The sequence below is a fragment of the Meles meles genome, chromosome 1 (assembly GCF_922984935.1).
Source record: "Meles meles chromosome 1, mMelMel3.1 paternal haplotype, whole genome shotgun sequence".
Taxonomy (NCBI): Eukaryota; Metazoa; Chordata; class Mammalia; order Carnivora; family Mustelidae; genus Meles; species Meles meles.
The window spans coordinates 199,193,878-199,210,983 of NC_060066.1; the positions used below are offsets into that span (position 1 = coordinate 199,193,878).

Below are 17,106 nucleotides of genomic sequence, written 5' to 3' on the forward strand. Positions count from 1 at the left end.
TGGCTAATGTATACTGTATTGTTAGTTTCAGGGGGCAGGATTTAGTGACTCATCGGTGCTCGTTACATCACGGGCCCTCCTTCATGCCCATCGCCCAATCAGCCCTTACCCCTCGACCCTCAACTCTATGGTCAGATTATATTTTACAACCATATTGTGTGGATAAGAACACAGCATGTTGGAGGACCTCACTTGTCTTGTGGACTGTGAGGGTACAAACCCAGGTCAAGAAAGAGGGGGACTCTTCATGGGATTGGGAAAAGCAACAGGTTTCCAATTCTTTGCCAACTTCTGGTCATTGCAGGGACTGCCTGAAACTCTGAGAATTCTCACTAAGGGACCCCCTGCCTCACTGATGACATCTGCCACGGGCACAGGCAGGGTGCATGGTTGCTGCCCTTATCTGTGGGGTAGAAGACGCCAGGAGGAAAAAGACTACTCAAAATGCCACTTTTTCCTTTAAGAGCAGGGAAGGGCTTCCAGGCTGTGTGGGGCCTGCCGGCAAGCAGAAGGGAACATTTCAATGCAAGTTTACGGTCCCCGCTCCTGTGTTCACTAATCTACTATCATCTTTGATTTAAGAAGAAAAAATGTTTTTCCCTAATGCTATTTAACTTGTGGAACACAAACATCAAAGCTCCTTTATCTTTTCCTTGGTTCAAATGCTCTGAGACACCGGTTTGGGGATTACAGAGATCACAGAGAAACCGCAGGTGAGAAAGTGACCAATGCTTCAGATGTGATATCAGCTGATGCAAAAAGATCAGAGCCTCAGAGGAAGGTACGTCTGTTAGAGGGTAAGCTGTCTGAATCCTACGAAAGCTCAGGTGGTCCTGACAGTGCTGGGATGAAAGCTTCATGGTTGTATCCTCCTTCTGCAGTGGGAATAGAAAGCAATTCTGATAAAGTTTCTGAATCTTCAACAGTTTAGGGAGCCAGACCATCCTGTACCCCAGCCCTCCACCCTGTACCCCTATTTCCTCATCTGTAAAGTGGGGCTCATGACAGTGTCACCCTCAAAAAGGAGTAGAAGAATTAATATCTGTAAAGTGCTTTGTATGAAGCCCTTTGTAAGTGTCAGCGACATTACCAAGCAGAAGCTGCTTTGTTTGCTGAATATAGTGGCGGCCCAGGTGGGTGGGTCCCAGGGAGCAGGGGCGGCAGGGAGGGACCCGGGTCTTACCTATCACGGAGACCGCGCTGAGGGGCACAATCAGCGACAGTGGAGCAAAGGCGTAGGAGGCAAACACACCCAGCTCGCCCAGTAGCATCAGGAACAGGCCCAGCCACCATGTTTTGGTCTTGAAATAGGCTCGGGGGTCCTTGGAGCCTGCCAGGCGGATGTGGCAGTACTTCTAGAAATCCAAGAAGAAGGTGTTTGCCCAGAGATTTGGGAGAAAGAGGCTATGACATCTGTATCCTAAATCTACCACCCACTTTTATTTGGGAAGATGTGCTTTTTTGGAGTCCCGGCTCAGAGAAGAGGCCAGCAGTCCTGATCTCAGTATTAGGCTGTCACTCTTAAGACAGCAGTTCTCAAACTGGCCAGGAAGCCTCAGACACTCCCCGGGGAGACCTGGAAATGTGCATTTCTAATGCACAACACAGGCAGTGTACAGCCTGGAGCGGGAGCCGGGGTCGAGGACGCCACCCCAGGTTCTCCCCGGCTTTGGGTTGAGTGTCTCGCTCTAAAAGCAGTGCCCCAGGGTCCCCACGCTCAGGGTGTCTGCTTGGCTGCACTCCCTTCTATAGATGAGCCTGAACTCTGCTGGGCAGCCCCGGGAGCATCCGTGGACCCTCCCGTCCCTCAGGTGGACACTTGGCCCAGGTATGGCCAATAGTCTTTGTTCTGGAAATGTGCAGTTGGGACGTAGAAAGGGGGGAGGTGATCAAGGAGAGCAAGGTAGTCGTGCTCACTTAGCAGACCACAGCTCCCACTTGCAGGGGGAAGGACAGTGACGGGAGCTGCATGCAAGCAGATGCGGAAGCAGAGAGACAGCTCTGTATAAAGAAAAGCATGAACCAGACAAGCGGCCAGAAGACCATGCAGCCTTTGAAACACACAGGCACGCTCTGGGCACATGGGTGTGTGTGGCGCTGAGAGGTACCGGGTTACCCGTGTGTGTTCACATCTCTGATCCAGGGAGGGAGAACGCCTCTCCACAACCGGAAGCTGTGCAGTGTGGGCAGAGAGGACCGGGCCAGCGTGCTGTAGGAATTAACCCATCTGCAGGTGTCAAGCCTCCGTCAGGGTGTCCCAGAGCAGTCCCTGAGACTGGACTTGGGAGGACGTGATTCCCGGAGGCATCGTAAGGGAGCGGGAAAGTGAGCCGGAGAAGGGAGCACACCAGTGGAGGGTGCAGAATGAGTGCCCTGGGCAGCAGGGGGCTCATCCCACGGGGGACCCACTGGGAAAGCCTGTGAACTCAGCTCAGAGCCATGTGACCACAGGATGGCAGCCTGGGCATTTATGCACAGACTCCGTCCCCCACCAGCCGAAAACTGCCCCAGCGGGACAACCACCACCATGACTGCCACCCAATTCACACATGTCCATGGAACCAGTTTCCGGGGCCCCTCAGGAGCTCCCCAATCTTTCAGCATGTGCCAAACCACAGCTGTGGGCCAGCTCAGCGGTTCCAGGGCACCCCAGGAAGGTCTAAGTCACGGACTACGCTGTCATCAGAGTTGAGAGTGGTCGGGGATCACGTGGGGGCAAAGAATCAAGAGAGATTCTGGAACAGCCACAAGGGATTGCCCAAGGCCCAGCCCAGGAATGGAGGGGGGCAACGTCCCATGGCGAGGAGGCAGCGGGCCTGCACCAGACTCCTCAACCAGCTGTATCTCTGCCCTCAGGCAGTGCTCGTGACCGAGACTTACCTGTAGGTTAAGCGCAATGCTGACCACAAGGTGCCCGAAAATCGCCAAAAGGGCGCCGATCAAGTTCTCCTGCAAGGAAAGTTCCCAGGAGCAGATGTGAGCTGGGTCTAAGCCAAAGGGCCCCAGGGACGCAGAAGAAACTCCACCCTTCGCTGCCTCAAAACAAAACCAAAAAGACATCTGCCACAAAGCCACATCCCAGACCTGCTATTGGAGTTTTACCGTTTACTACTCAAGGTTAATGGGACCCCCTTGTTGGCTTACAAAACATCGCCCTGAGCTGGACACTTCCAGAAAGCAACTGTCCTGGGTCCAGGGTCACAATGACCCGATAAGGCCTAAACCCGCTGTGCTCTTTCCTTACTGTACTGACTCGTGCAGTCTTGTGCACACAAGCAACATTCAGAAACCGGAATTTACAAGACAAACACAGCTGGGGGTACTATTTGACATTTAATCAATGGACTCTTCATGTTCCCAGGGGGGTCTCAATGAGGCTCTTTGAACTGGCTAATTCGCTCCTGGCATTTTTAATGATTTCATTTATAAATGTTTAACTTCTGTCACCTTAAAAATAAGGTTCAGATTCTTTAGCATGACATCTTCTTTTAACTTCAAACGACAATTACTAGGCATATATTCATCGTACAATAATCAGGAAATACAAAGAAATGACAGGAAGAATAAAAATCACAACAAAAGAGAAAAGCCACCTGTAATTCTAAACCCAGAGCTAACTACTGCAGACATTTTGTTCTTGGAAACTTTTTTCTTGTTCTTGTAAAATTTTTTTCTGTCTATAAATTCAGATATGAATGACAATGTTAGTTTATTTTGTAAAAATAAGATTATAATCTGTTTTATAACCTGTTCCTTTACTTAAGAAATTATAAATACATTCCCATCGGGCATATTTAATTCATCATTTAAAAAATATATATTTTATTTATTGTAGGGGCGCCTGAGTGGCTTAGTTGTTAAGTGTCTGCTTTCGGCTCAGGTCATGATCCCAGGGTTCTGGGATCGAGTCTTGCATCGGGTCCCTGCTCCACAGGAAGCCTGCTTCTCCCTCTCCTACTCCCCCTACCTGTGTTCCCTCTCTTGCTGTCTCTCTCTCTGTCAAATAAATAAAATCTTTTAAAAAAGGTTTTATCTATTTATTTGAGAGAAATGAGAGAGCGAGAGACCGTGAGTTGGGGGAAGGGGCCAAGGAAGAGAAGCAGCAGACGTCCCACTGAGCAGGGAGCCTGACACAGGGCTCAATCCCAGGACCCCGGGATCATGACCTGACTCAAAGTCAGACTCTTAACCAACTGAGCCACCGAGGTCCCCCTAATTCATCATTTTTGATAAATACCAAATAATTCATCATTTGGATGTGCTATATTTTATATCATTGCTTCTCCACTGTTGGATACTTGGGCTGTTTCTTTTTTTTTTAAACACCGCTGTGATCGAATATCTAGTACATGCATTTTTGTACATTTATGAGGATTACTCCCTTGGGATACATTCTTAGGAGGACTGCCAAGTCAAAAGGCACTTGCCTCAGCATAGAAACCACACTATACTACATCCCCCATAGGCCCTCCAGGTTTTTTTCACTACTAAACACCAAAGAATGTTCTCTTAGTCAAATATGACTCCTCCTGGCCCAGGATGGGCCTTTTCCAACTCCCCTTTTGCTCAAGAGGCCACCCTCCCTGTGAAATCGGCCAGTTCTGCAAGGCCTGGGCTGGGGGCTAGCAAACCAAGAGTAAACAAGGCAAACACGGTCTTGCAGTTCATCTTGGAGACAGGTAATTAGCAAGCATAAGGCAGGAAGTTAACCCTCTGTCCCCTCTGCTCCCCTCTTCCCTAGAATGCGGAGGGCCTAGACAGCTAAGAAGGCAGTCGGCTATGAGTTAGGGTGGAAGGAGGGAGGGGGCGTCTATGGATGGAAACCACCATGGCTGTCCTTGACTGTGTCCCCAGCAAGGTGCAGTTTGCAGAATAAAGGAAAGACATTGGGCGGGGAGCCTGGAGACATGGGTTCTAGTTTCAGCCCTGCTGCCTCATCACAGCATGACCTTAGATGAGTCCTTTCCCCTCACCAGGCTTGTATGTCCCTGTCTGGAAAATGTAGATGGTGGCCCAGATAACCTCCAAGGGGCCTTCCAGCCCTCACCTAAGCCCCGGGTCAGGGCCAGACTGTCAACAGAAAGCAAGCGAAGGACCAGGGCAGGCAGGAAACTGACATATTCATTTCACTTCATACAACTCATTAATAGAAAGTCACTGAGGGCATCTCATGGACCCAAGGAAGCTGGCTTCCACTTCCTCCCAAGATGGCTCTCATAGCCTGAGCTGTACTTCCTTAATCCTTTACCATCTCTGTTCTATGCATTTTTGTTGTCTCTTCTCAAACGGAATCAAACAGAAGCCATGTCTGTCCTGTAGGATCACAGAATCTCAGAGCTGAAGGGGTCACTGGAGATCAACCAGGCCAGGGTTTCCCTAACTGGGTTCCTAGAGAGGTCAATGGAGCTCTGAGGCAAAAAGCACATGGTGAAATGAGTTTGGGAAACACTGGATCCTCGGTCCACTGCTTGGAGGCCCACAGGTGGGTCCTCCTTGTCCACCCCAGGTGTCCCAAACCTACGAGGCTCTAGAACTTTTAGTCTGCAGACCTCTGTGATGCTCACACCTGCCGTCTTAACCACGTTCTTTTTCTTCTGGTAATAACACCCTGATTTTGCTGTAAGCACTCCCCCATGCCCCCAACTTCCCCTTGTATGGTCTTGTGGGGACTGTCATTCCAAGTGCTTCATTCTCTCCTGAACCACGATGGGCCTATGACCTGGTCAGAAACCCTCTCTGGATCTGTATGTATATAAACATACACACACTCACGTGGGCACACACACACACACTTTTTTTTTTTTAAAGAGAGAGAGCCTGCCAGTGGGGGGGGGGGGGCAAAGGAAGAAAGAGAGAGAATCTTGGGCAGGCTCCACACTTAACACTCCATGGAGCCTGATACAGGGCTCGATCTCACAACCTGGAGATCATGGCCTGAGCTGAAATCAAGACTCAGATGCTTCACTGACTGAGCACCCCCCAGGTGTCCTTCTGGGGTCCAAATCTTGAATACAGAAGCATGAAGGCTGAAAGCAGTCGGGGCTCATTGCTGCCCAAGGCCAGGCCTGGGCAAGTCAGGCCCCAGAAGCCATCCTGGTACCTGTGACTTCCAGAAGCCTGCTTCCCTAGCTCTTCCTTCCGGTCTGGGAGCAGTCCCGCAGTCTTTTTTGCTTAAGAGCTGGTTTCTGTTACTTGCCCCACAGAGCCTAACTGAGTCAATGCTTCACCATACGCAGTCTGGGAACATGTTTATACTTAGTTCAATTCCTAATAAGTATGAATGTTCTTTTCTTCTTTCTCTTCTTAGAGGGGTGGCTTTTGCAGACAAAAAAAGGCTACCTGTATTACTTTGATTTCTTAAAAAAATTTTATTTTCTATAAAAGTAACAGATTCATGAATCTAGTTTCTTTTAAACAAAATCTTACTAAGGAACTATGAAATTCTTAGAAGTTTAATAAACTGCACTTATATGATTATGCTCTTAAATAGTTCAGCGCTGTTTACCTACAATAAATTCTGTTATTCCTTTCAATTTAAAAACCAAATTACAGAACTTCTGCTTCCAGCAAGATGGACTAGACTTACTTTTCCCTAATGCTTCCTGCATTGGACATTATATATAAATTGGATATTATATATAAAGGAAACACAGGACAACTCTGAAAGGTGGAGAGAAGAAGGTGGACAGGGTGGGGAGCGGGGGGCCTGAGGAACAGCACCATGGTGGGTTCCCTGGGTCTTCTCTTCAGCTCACATACCTCAGACTTGCAGCTGAAGAAGCGGGCAAGCTGGGAGTATCAATGGGTATAGACAAAAAAGCTCTAAGAGAGCATGGGCTCTTTAGTCAAAAGACCAGGAGATGAGCCACCAAGCAAGACAGAAAACTTTTAAGACAAGTGCTGTTCCAAACATCACAGGAAAAGAAAATGAGGGGGGCCTGGGTGGCTCAGTGGGTTAAAGCCTCTGCCTTGGGCTCAGGTCATGATCCCAGGGCTCATGCTCTCTGCTCAGCGGGGAGCCTGCTTCCTCCTCTCTCTCTCTGCCTGTCTCTATGCCTACTTGTGATCTCTGTCTGTCAAATAAAAAGATACCCACCCATCCCACGTCAGTGTAAGCCAAGTAGGGGACCTACATTTCCAACCTTTCATGGTTATCATAAGGCTCTTCAACTCACATGCTGGGACTATGAGAGAAGGCCAAGGAGGGATCTGAGGTCCAGGGATGAGGTGCCCCTCCCCTCCCCCAGCCCCACAGGGTGAGAAGAGCCCACGCGGAGAGCCTGGTCTTCTACCCCCAGTTAGCAGCAACGAAACACCCTTCTCCTACTGGGCGGTCTCAGTGGAGACCTGGTGGAGAGGCAAGACCTTCGCCATTGTACCTTCACAATTACACCATCCCAAAGTTGGGGTTACCATTTGTAGTAAATCGCAGTGATGGCTGCCAGCCATTTCTCTCACAACTCCCATCAAGAAGGGGGAACTTTCTTTCCCACCACTTGAATCTGGATGAGTTTGTGATCAACAGCATGACATGGAGTTGAGGGTGGGGGACTTCTGGCTCAGGCCCTGTAACTTCTACTTTTGCACAGAAGGAAACTCAACCACATATAAATAAGTCCAGTCTATCCATAAGAAGAGAGAGGTGCCCTGTGGAAGACCAAACAGATACACAAGTGGGCCAGGTAGACACCTGGTGAAGAGACAGGCCCAGCCATCTCAGCCAACGGCCAGCTGAGTAAGTCAACCTGACTGAGGCTCCAGGCATGAGTGACTCCATCTTGGATTCTCCAGCTCCAGCCCCGGCCTCAGCCCAACACCACAGATGATACTATATGGAGCAAAGATGAGCCTTTGCTGCTGAGCCCTGCCCACATTCTTTATTTCTTAAAACAACTTTATTGTAAGAACATGTCACATAAGATCTACCTTCTTAACAACTTGGGTGTACAGTGTAGTACTGTTAACTATAGGCACAAGGATCTCTAGAACGTGTTTATCTTCCATAACTGAGACTTCATGCTTGTTGATTAGCAACTCCCATTTCTCCACCCCCCTGTCCCAGCAACCACCATCCTCCTCTCTGATTCCGAGTCTGACTCTGGTAAACAGCTCACAGAGGGGGAATCATACAGTGCTTGTCCGTTGGATGACTTAATAAACGTTTACTTCTCACAGTTCTAGAGGAGGGGGAAGTCCAAGATGAAGGTTTTGGCTGATTCTATTCCTGCTTAGAGCTCTCTTCCTGGTCTGCAGTTGGACACCATCTTTGTGTTCCCTCACGAAGATAGATTATTCACCTCTTTGTCCCTTCTTACAAGGGCACTAATCTCATTCATGAGGGCCCCACCTTCATGACCTAATTATCTCCAAAGGTCCTACCTCCAAAACATCACACTAGGCATTAGGGCTTTAACATATAAATGGGGGATGGGGCTGGTGACAAACATTTAGCCCACAGCACTTATTTTTCTTAGCATTATGTCCTCAAGTTTCATCCATTTTGTCACATAGTGCAAGATGAATTTCTTGTACAAGGCTGTATAATATTCCACTGTGTGTATGCATGTTTTCTTTCTTCATTCATTTATCAATGGGCATTTAGGTTATTTCCACATCTTGACTATTGTAAATAGTACTGTAATCAATACTGAAGGGCTATTATCTCTTCTAGATTCTGATTTCAGTTCTTTTGGATCCTGTCCAGATTCTTGACCTGTGGAATTATGAGCAGTGGCTCACAATTATGACTATTTTTAAGTTTAGGTTTTCAAATGGTTTGTTACACAGCAGTTGCTAACTGATGCACTTCCTTAATAAACCAGAGTTGCTTAATGATCCAGCAATTTCTATCTGGGACTCAAGATCTGATTCTATTCCAGATAATCACTAACAGGTGACTTTCACCTTCCTATCTGATTGGAGTGTGTATTATTCTACTGCTTAATTCCCCCACTCCCTTTCTTTGCCCTGCTAAGTTATTTTAATGTCCTCCCATTTTAATGCCTGCCTCTAAATGTTCTTTAAGGACATTCTATAAACCTAGCATACCTTTATTTAACCCATCATTACCTTTTTTATTGAGGTAAAATTCACAAATCATAAAATTTACAATTTTGATCCTTTTGAAGTATGCCATTCAGTAGTTTTTGGTATATTCACAATGTGATGAGTGATGTCATTGAAAAAGTGGTGGAACAGAGAATTTCAGGAACCCATCCCTTCGGAGAAAACAACTAATGAGCTGGCAAAACCCACCAGAATCACATTTTTAAAAAAGATTTTATTTATTTATTTGACAGAGAGAGAGAGATCACAAGTAGGCAGAGAGGCAGGCAGAGAGAGAGGAGGAAGCAGGTTCCCCGCGGAGCAGAGAGCCTGATGCGGGGCTCGATCCCAGGACCCTGAGATCATGACCTGAGCCGAAGGCAGCGGCTTAATCCACTGAGCCACCCAGGCGCCCCCAGAATCACATTTTTATACAACTCTGCAGTCTAGCCAAATATGACATTCAGAGGAAGGCATGATGAAGAAAGATGCCATTGCTTTACTGTATGAAAGCATTGCAGCATTTTAAATTGCCTTCCTGCCTCCCATCCCTTACACCCCAGATCTGTGGAAGCCACAAGTTCACAGAGAGGGCAATATATGAAATTATAAATTTTTTAAGACTGTGGTTGTGGGTTCTGACCTGTCTGGTAACCCCCGAGGAATTGGCGCAGGGCTTGTCTTTGTTTCGTCTGATGTGGAGGGATACCAGGGCTGGGAAGAGCTTCCTAGGCTGCTTATGTTCAAAGCCTTAAAAGGCTGTGTAACAGCCTGAGGGCAAGAAACAGTACTTAGGATGAGCAATAGGCATAAGTGAAAGCCTGGGCAGGAATAGTCTGGGAAATGAGATATACAGAGATATGAGCTTTCCTAAGTCTCCACACATACCAAGGAATGGAAAAGGCCATGCACGTGGCTAGGGCTGGCTACATGCTCCAAAAACACCTGAGAAAACAGTAGCCTTCACCTGTGGCTGGCCTTTAGGCTGAGTGCAAGCAGGGAGCAAAGACTAAGGCAGAGGGAGTAAGGAACAGCCTGGCTAAGCATTGGAAGGCCCTGACACACAACCAGTCTGCAAAGACTGGGAGAATCGGGGGAGGGTTTTTTTTTTTCCTTTTTTGATGTTAGGTGGTTAAGGAAACTGTCAAAACACAAGCTGATCTCTTATAGGAATAGAGTTCATCAGGCTGCCCACAGAGAGGACACAGACTTTACAAAAAGAGTTTAGAAAAATCACAAAACAAGGAACAAAACAAACCGCAACAAGCAACAACAACAAACGGGATGCAGATCTGATTTCCATGGCTGCAATGGAATCTTCCAAACGACCAGTTTGCATGGGTGTTATAAAACCATACCACTAAATCCTGAGCATTTCCACCATCCCCAAAAAAGAAACCCTAAGCCCATTAGCAGTCTCTCTCCACTCCCCTCCAGTCCAGCCCCAGGTCACCACTAATTTACTTCCTGTCTCTACAGACTTGCCTATTCTGGCCAGTTCACATAAATGGAATCCTACAGGATGTGGTTGTGTCTGGTTTCTTTCACCAAGCATAATGCTTTCAAGGTTTGTATGTTATAACATGAACCCGCACTTCATTCCTTTTTATAGTCAAATAATATTCCGTCGCGGATATAACACATTTTGTTTACCCATTCACCAGTTACAGTTGTGTCATCTCCACTTTCTGTCTATTGCAAATAACGTTATTAACATGCTTGTACAAGTTTCTGTACAGACATATATTTTTTATTCTCTTATTCTCTTGGGTATCTACAGTGACTATTTTAACTTTTGGGTGGGGAGGGCTGTCTAACGGTTTTCCATAGTGGCTGCACCTGTTTACATTCTCACCAGTGGAGGACATCAACTTCTCCATATCTTTGCCAACACTCGTATTTTCCTTTTTCCTTATTTTTTAAGATTTGTTTTTTTATTTTATTTTTCTTTAAAGATTTTATTTATTCATTTGACAGAGAGAGACGCAGCAAGAGAAGGAACACAAGCAGGGGGAGTGGAAGAGGGAGAAGCAGGCTTCCCACTGGGCAGGGAGCCTGATGCACAGCTCCATCCCCGAACCGTAGGATCGTGACCTCAGCTGAAGGCAGATGCTTAACAACTGAGCCAGCCAGGCACCTCTATTTATTTATTTTAAAGGAGGAAGGCGTATACCAGTGGGAAGGGCAGATGGAGAGGGAGGGAGAGAATCTCAAGCAGATTCCCCACTGAGCGCAGAGCTTGACATGGGGCTTGATCTCACAACCCTGAGGTCATGACCTGAGCTGAAATCAAGAGTTGGATGCTTAACCGACTCACCCATCCAAGTGCTCCATTACTTTCCTTGTTAAAAAATGTATGACAGGGGCGCCTGGGTGGCTCAGTGGGTTAAAGCCTCTGCCTTCAGCTCAGGTCATGATCCCAGAGTCCTGGGATCGAGCCCCACATCAGGCTCTCTGCTCTGCAGGGAGCCTGCTTCCTCCTCTCTCTCTGCCTGCCTCTCTGCCTAGTTGTGATTTCTCTCTGTCAAATAAATAAAAAATATTAAAAAAAAAAATGTATGACAGTCACCCTAATGGGTATGCAGAAGTATCTAATTGTGGTTTTGATAATGCAGTTCCCTAATGACTAATGACACTGAACACCTTTCCACATGTTTACTACCCATTTATCTTCTTTGGAGAAATATTTATTCAAAATCTTTGCCTATTTTTAAAAATTGAGGTTAAGAGTCACAGATACTAAAAATTGACCATTAACCATCTTTTTTTTTTTAAGGCTTTATTTATTTATTTGACAGACAGAGATCACAAGTAGGCAGAGAGGCAGGCAGAGAGAGAGGAGGGGAAGCAGGCTCACTGCTGAGCAGGGAGCCCCATGTGGGGCTCAATCTCAGGACCCTGGGATCATGACCTGAGCTGAAGGCAGAGGCTTTAACCCACTGAGCCACCCAGGTGCCCCACCATTAACCATCTTTAAGAGTGGCATTTATTAGACTCATAATGTTGTACAACCTTCTGCACATTAAAAACAACTTGAAAGGGGCGCCTGGGTGGCTCAGTGGGTTACAAGCCTCTGCCTTCAGCTCAGGTCATGATCCCAGGGTCCTGGGATCAAGCCCTGCATCGAGCTCTCTGCTCCACGGGGAGCCTGCTTTCTCCTTTCTCTCTGCCTGCTTGTGATCTCTGTCTGTCAAATAAATAAATAAAATCTTAAAAAAAAAAAACTTGAAAAAAAACCCACAATTTGAGTTGTAAGAGTTCTTTACATATTTGGATCCTAACTTTTGCCAGATACATGATTTACAAATATTTTCTTTGATTCTGTGGGTCATATTTTTATTCTTGATAAACTGCTTTGATATATAGCAATTTTAATTTTGATGAAGTTTATTTTTTCTTTTGTTGCTATGCTTTCAGTGCCACAAGACAGTTTTTTTTTTTCCTAAAAAAAAAAAGAGAGAGAGAAGAGAAAAATGTAATCCTAGTTCACAGAGATTTATACAGGCATATCTTGTTTCATTGTGCTTTCCCTTAGTGCACTTTGCGGATATTGTGTGTTTTATAAATTGAAGGTTTGTGTTAATCTTCCTTCAAGCAGGGATGCCTGGGTGGCTCAGTGGGTTAAACTGCTGCCTTCGGCTCAGGTCATGATCCTAGGGTCCTGGGATTGAGTTCCGCATCGGACTCCTTGCACAGCGGGGAGCCTGCTTCTCTCTCTGCCTCTGCCTGCCACTCTGCCTGCTTGTGCTCTCTCTCTGAGAAATAAATAAATAAAATCTTAAAAAAAAAATCTTCCTTCAAGCAAATCCATCAGCACCATTTTCCCAACAGTATTTGCTCACTTTGTGTCTCTGTGTCACATTTTTAATTCTTGCAATATTTCAAGCATTTTCACTATCACTGTATTTCTTTTTTTTTTAAAAAGATTTTATTTATTTATTTGACAGAGAGAGATCACAATAGGCAGAGAGGCAGGCAGAGAGAGTGAGAGGGAAGCAGGCTCCCTGCCAAGCAGAGAGCCCGATGCGGGACTCGATCCCAGGACCCTGAGATCATGACCTGAGCCGAAGGCAGCAGCTTAAACCACTGAGCCACCCAGGCGCCCCTATCACTGTATTTCTTGTGGTAATCTGTGATCACTGATCTTTGATGCTATGACTGTAATTGTTCTGGGGTGCCATGAACCATGCCCATATAAGACAATGACCTTAATCAATAAAGGTCTTTATTGAACCAAAGTTTTTGTGTGTTCTGGCTGCTCCACCAATAAGCCGTTGCCTATCTCTCTCCCTATCCTGGGGTCCCCCATGTCCTGAGACACAATCGTGAAATTAGGCCAGTTAATAAGTCTACAGTGCCTCTAAGTGTTCAAGTGAAAGGAAGAACCAAATGTCTCTCACTTTAAATCAAAAGCTAGAAATGACTGGTGCACCTGGCTGGCTTAGTTGGTAGAGCACGTAACTCTTGATCTCAGGGTTGTAGGCTCGAGCCCCACATTGGGTGTAGAGATTACTTAAAAAAATTTTTTTTTAATTAAAAAACAAAAGCTAGATATGATTAAGCTCAGCGAGGAAGGCTTGTGCAAAAGCTAGATGGACTGAAAGCTATGCTTCCTGTTCCAAATAGTTAGCTAAGTTGTGAATGCAAAGCAAAAGTTCTTGAAGGAAATGAAAAGCGCTACTCCAGTGGACACATGAATGATAAGAAAGCAAAACAGCCTTATTGCTGATATGGAGAAAGTATGAGTGCTCTGGATAGAAGATCAAAGTAGCCACCGCACTTCTTAAGCCAGAGCCTAATCCACAGCAAGACCCTCATACTCTTCAATTCTATGAAGTCTGAGTGAGGGGAAGAAGCTGTAGAAGGAAAGTCTGAAGCCAGCAGAGGTTGGTTCATGAGGTTTAAGGAGAGAAGCCATCTCCATAAAGTAAAAGGGCAAGGGGAAGCAGCAGGTGCTGACGGAGAAGCTGGATAAGTTCTCCAGAAAATCTAGCTCAGAGAATTGATGAAGGTGGCTACCCTAAACAACAGATTTTCAGTGTAGACCAAACTGCCTTCTATTGGAAGATGCCATCGAGAAGTTCATAGCTGGAGAGAAGTCGATGCCTGGTTTAGAAGCTTCAAAGGATGTGGCACCTGGGTGGCTCAGCTGATTAAGCATCTAAGTCTTGATCTCAGTCTTGATCTCAGGGTTGTGGGTTCAGGCCCTACCCTGAGAAAAACACAGGCTGACTGTCTTGTTAAGGGCTAATGCAGCCGGTGACTTTAAGCTGAAGCCAATGTTCATTTGCCATTCCAAAAACCCTAGGGCCCTTAAGACTTCTGCTAAATCTATTCAGCCCATGCTCTATAAAGAGAGCAACAGAACCTGGATGATAACACATCTGTTGACAATATGGTTTATCATATATTTTAGGCCCACTGTTGAGACTTACTGCTCAGAAAAAAAGGCTTCTTCCAAGACTTTACTGCTCACCGACAATGCACTTGATCACCCAAGAGCTCTGATGAAGATGTACATGGAGATTAATGTTGTTTTCATGCCTGCTAATACCTCATCCATTCCACAGCCCATGGATCAAGGAGTAATTTCAACTTACAAGTCCTACTATTTAAGAAATACATTTCTTAGGGTGCCTGTGTGGCTCAGTTGGTTGGGCAACTGACTCATTTCAGCACAGGTCATCATCTCGGAGTTGTAAGATGGAGCCCCACATGGGGCTCCATGCACAGCACGGAGTCTGCCGGTCTCTCTTCCTCTGCTCCTCCCCCTACTCTCTCTAAAGTAAATAAATAAAATCCTAAAAAAAAAAAACATTTCTTAAGGCTATAGCTATCATAGAGAGTGATTTCTCTGATGGCTCTGGGCAAAGTAAACTGAAAGCCTTCAGGAAAGGATTCACCATTCTAGATGCCATTAAGAACATTCATGATTCATGGAAAGAGGTAAAAATACCAATATCCACAGGAGTTTAGAAAAAGCTGATTCCCACCCACATGGATGACTGTGAGCTTTTAAGACTTCAGTGGGGGAAGTAGGTGCAGATGTGGTGGGAACAATAGGAGAGCTAGAACGAGAAATGGAGCCTGAAGATGGGACTGAATGGCTGTAATCTCATGAGAAAACTTGAATAGATGAGGTCTTCTTTAGTTTTTAAAAGATTTTATTTATCTGAGAGAGAGAGAGAGAGTGAGAGAGCATGAATATGAGCAGGGGGAGAGGCAGAGGGAGAAGGAGTGAGACAATCTCAAGCAGACCCCACGATGAGTGCAGAGCACAAAGTGGGTCTTGATCCCACAACCTTGAGATCATGACCTGAGCTGAAATCAAGAGTTGGCCACTCAACCCACTGAGCCACCCAGGCACCCTGAAGAGGGGCTTCTTATGGATGAGCAAACAAAGTGGTGGATGGAATCTACTCCAGGTGAAGATGTCTTAAAGATTGTTGAAATGAAGCAAATGACTTGGAATATTATATAAACGTGGTTAATAAAGCAGCAGCAGGGTTTGAGAGGATTGAATATGATTTTAACAGAAGTTCTACTGTGGGTAAAAGGCTTTCAAACAGCATCACAGAACAGCTACAAAGAAATCCTTCATGCAAGGAAGAGTCAGTCAATGCAGCAAACTTCACTGCTGTCTTATTTTAAGAAACTGCCACGGCCACTTCAACCTTCAGCACCCAACACCCTGATCAGTCGGCAGCCATCAACGTGGAGGCAAGACCCTCCACCAGCAAAAAGACTTGCCGAAGCTCACATAGTGATTAGCATTTTTAAGCAATAAAGTATTTTGTATTTTTTTTCTTTTGTGTTAAATAGACAAATTTTCTAGTGTACCATTTTTAAAAAAGATTTTATTTATTTATTTGTGAGACAGAACTAGAGCACTGTGAGCAGGGAGAGGGAAGAGGAGAGGATGTTCAAGCAGACTCCCAGCTGAGCACAGAGACCAATACAGGGCTTGATCTCTGGATGCATGAGATCATGACCTACTGAAAACAAAAGTCAGACACTCAACCAACTGAGCCATTCAGGTGCCCCTCTAGTCTACCATTTTAATTCCCTTATCATTTCCTTTATTATTTATTTTTGAGTTATTTTCTTAGTGATTGTGCTGAGGATTATAATTACCATACTGAAGCATGTGATAAAGCATTTATAATTACATTTGTATGTACAAATATTATAATATTTGTTTTTAACATAGTATATAATTAAAATATTTGTGTTGAGACACTTGGCTGGCTCAGTCAGTAGAGCATGTGACTCTTGATCTCAGGGTCATGAGTTTAAGCTCCATGTTGGGCGTGGAGCTTTCTTAAATTTTTTCAAAATAAAATATATATATATTGCAATACAGTATAGGCAATGGTGTAGTAAAATTAACAAGATGTCAATTTCCCCAATCTTTTCTAGACAGGTTAAGCCAACATGGCTTTAAGTGAAAATTTATCAGCATAACTGATAGTGCCTTTTTGGTAAATTTCACAGATATTGTTGAGAACATAACCCCCCCAAATGTCATTTTGGCATACTGATTATTTTGAATTAAAGTTACTTAAGAAATAGCCAGTAGGGGGCGCCTGGGTGGCTCAGTGGTTTAAAGCCTCTGCCTTCAGCTCAGGTCATGATCTCAGGGTCCTGGGATGGAGCCCCGCATCGGGCTCTCTGCTCTGCAGGGAGCCTGCTTCCTCCTCTCTCTCTGCCTGCCTCTCCGCCTAGTTGTGATTTCTCTCTGTCAAATAAATAAAATATTAAAAAAAAAAAAGAAAGAAAAGAAATAGCCAGTAGAAGAAGGGTACTCTGAGACCCCTTTTATCCCTGAAAGCAGGAAATAAATCTTCCGTGTGAAAGGTACTTTCTCAATATGCACCAGGAGGAAGAGACACATCCTTATCACCAGAGATAGGATAGTTAGGGCCAAAAAGGCTATATAAACAAACCTAGTTACCACCTCATTAATTTACTACCTTTTAAATTAAATTAAATTAAATTTTAATTTACCAACCCTTTTGTCTTGTCAATTCTTCACAAAGTTATAGTTTCTTTGTCTAAAAG

General features: G+C 45.3%; 1 protein-coding gene across 4 annotated transcripts in view; it reads right to left on the reverse strand.

The window, feature by feature from the left end:
- Nucleotides 1-17,106, reverse strand: part of NIPAL3 (NIPA like domain containing 3) — a 53,717-nt gene that overhangs the window by 25,080 nt on the left and 11,531 nt on the right. For all 4 annotated transcript variants that reach the window (XM_046010869.1, XM_046010863.1, XM_046010881.1 and 1 more), the window contains 2 exons: nucleotides 2,881-2,949; nucleotides 1,184-1,355 (listed from right to left, as the gene is read on the reverse strand). In XM_046010869.1, coding sequence (XP_045866825.1) covers nucleotides 1,184-1,355; nucleotides 2,881-2,949 — 241 coding nt within the window. The remainder of the gene's footprint in view (nucleotides 1-1,183; nucleotides 1,356-2,880; nucleotides 2,950-17,106) is intronic.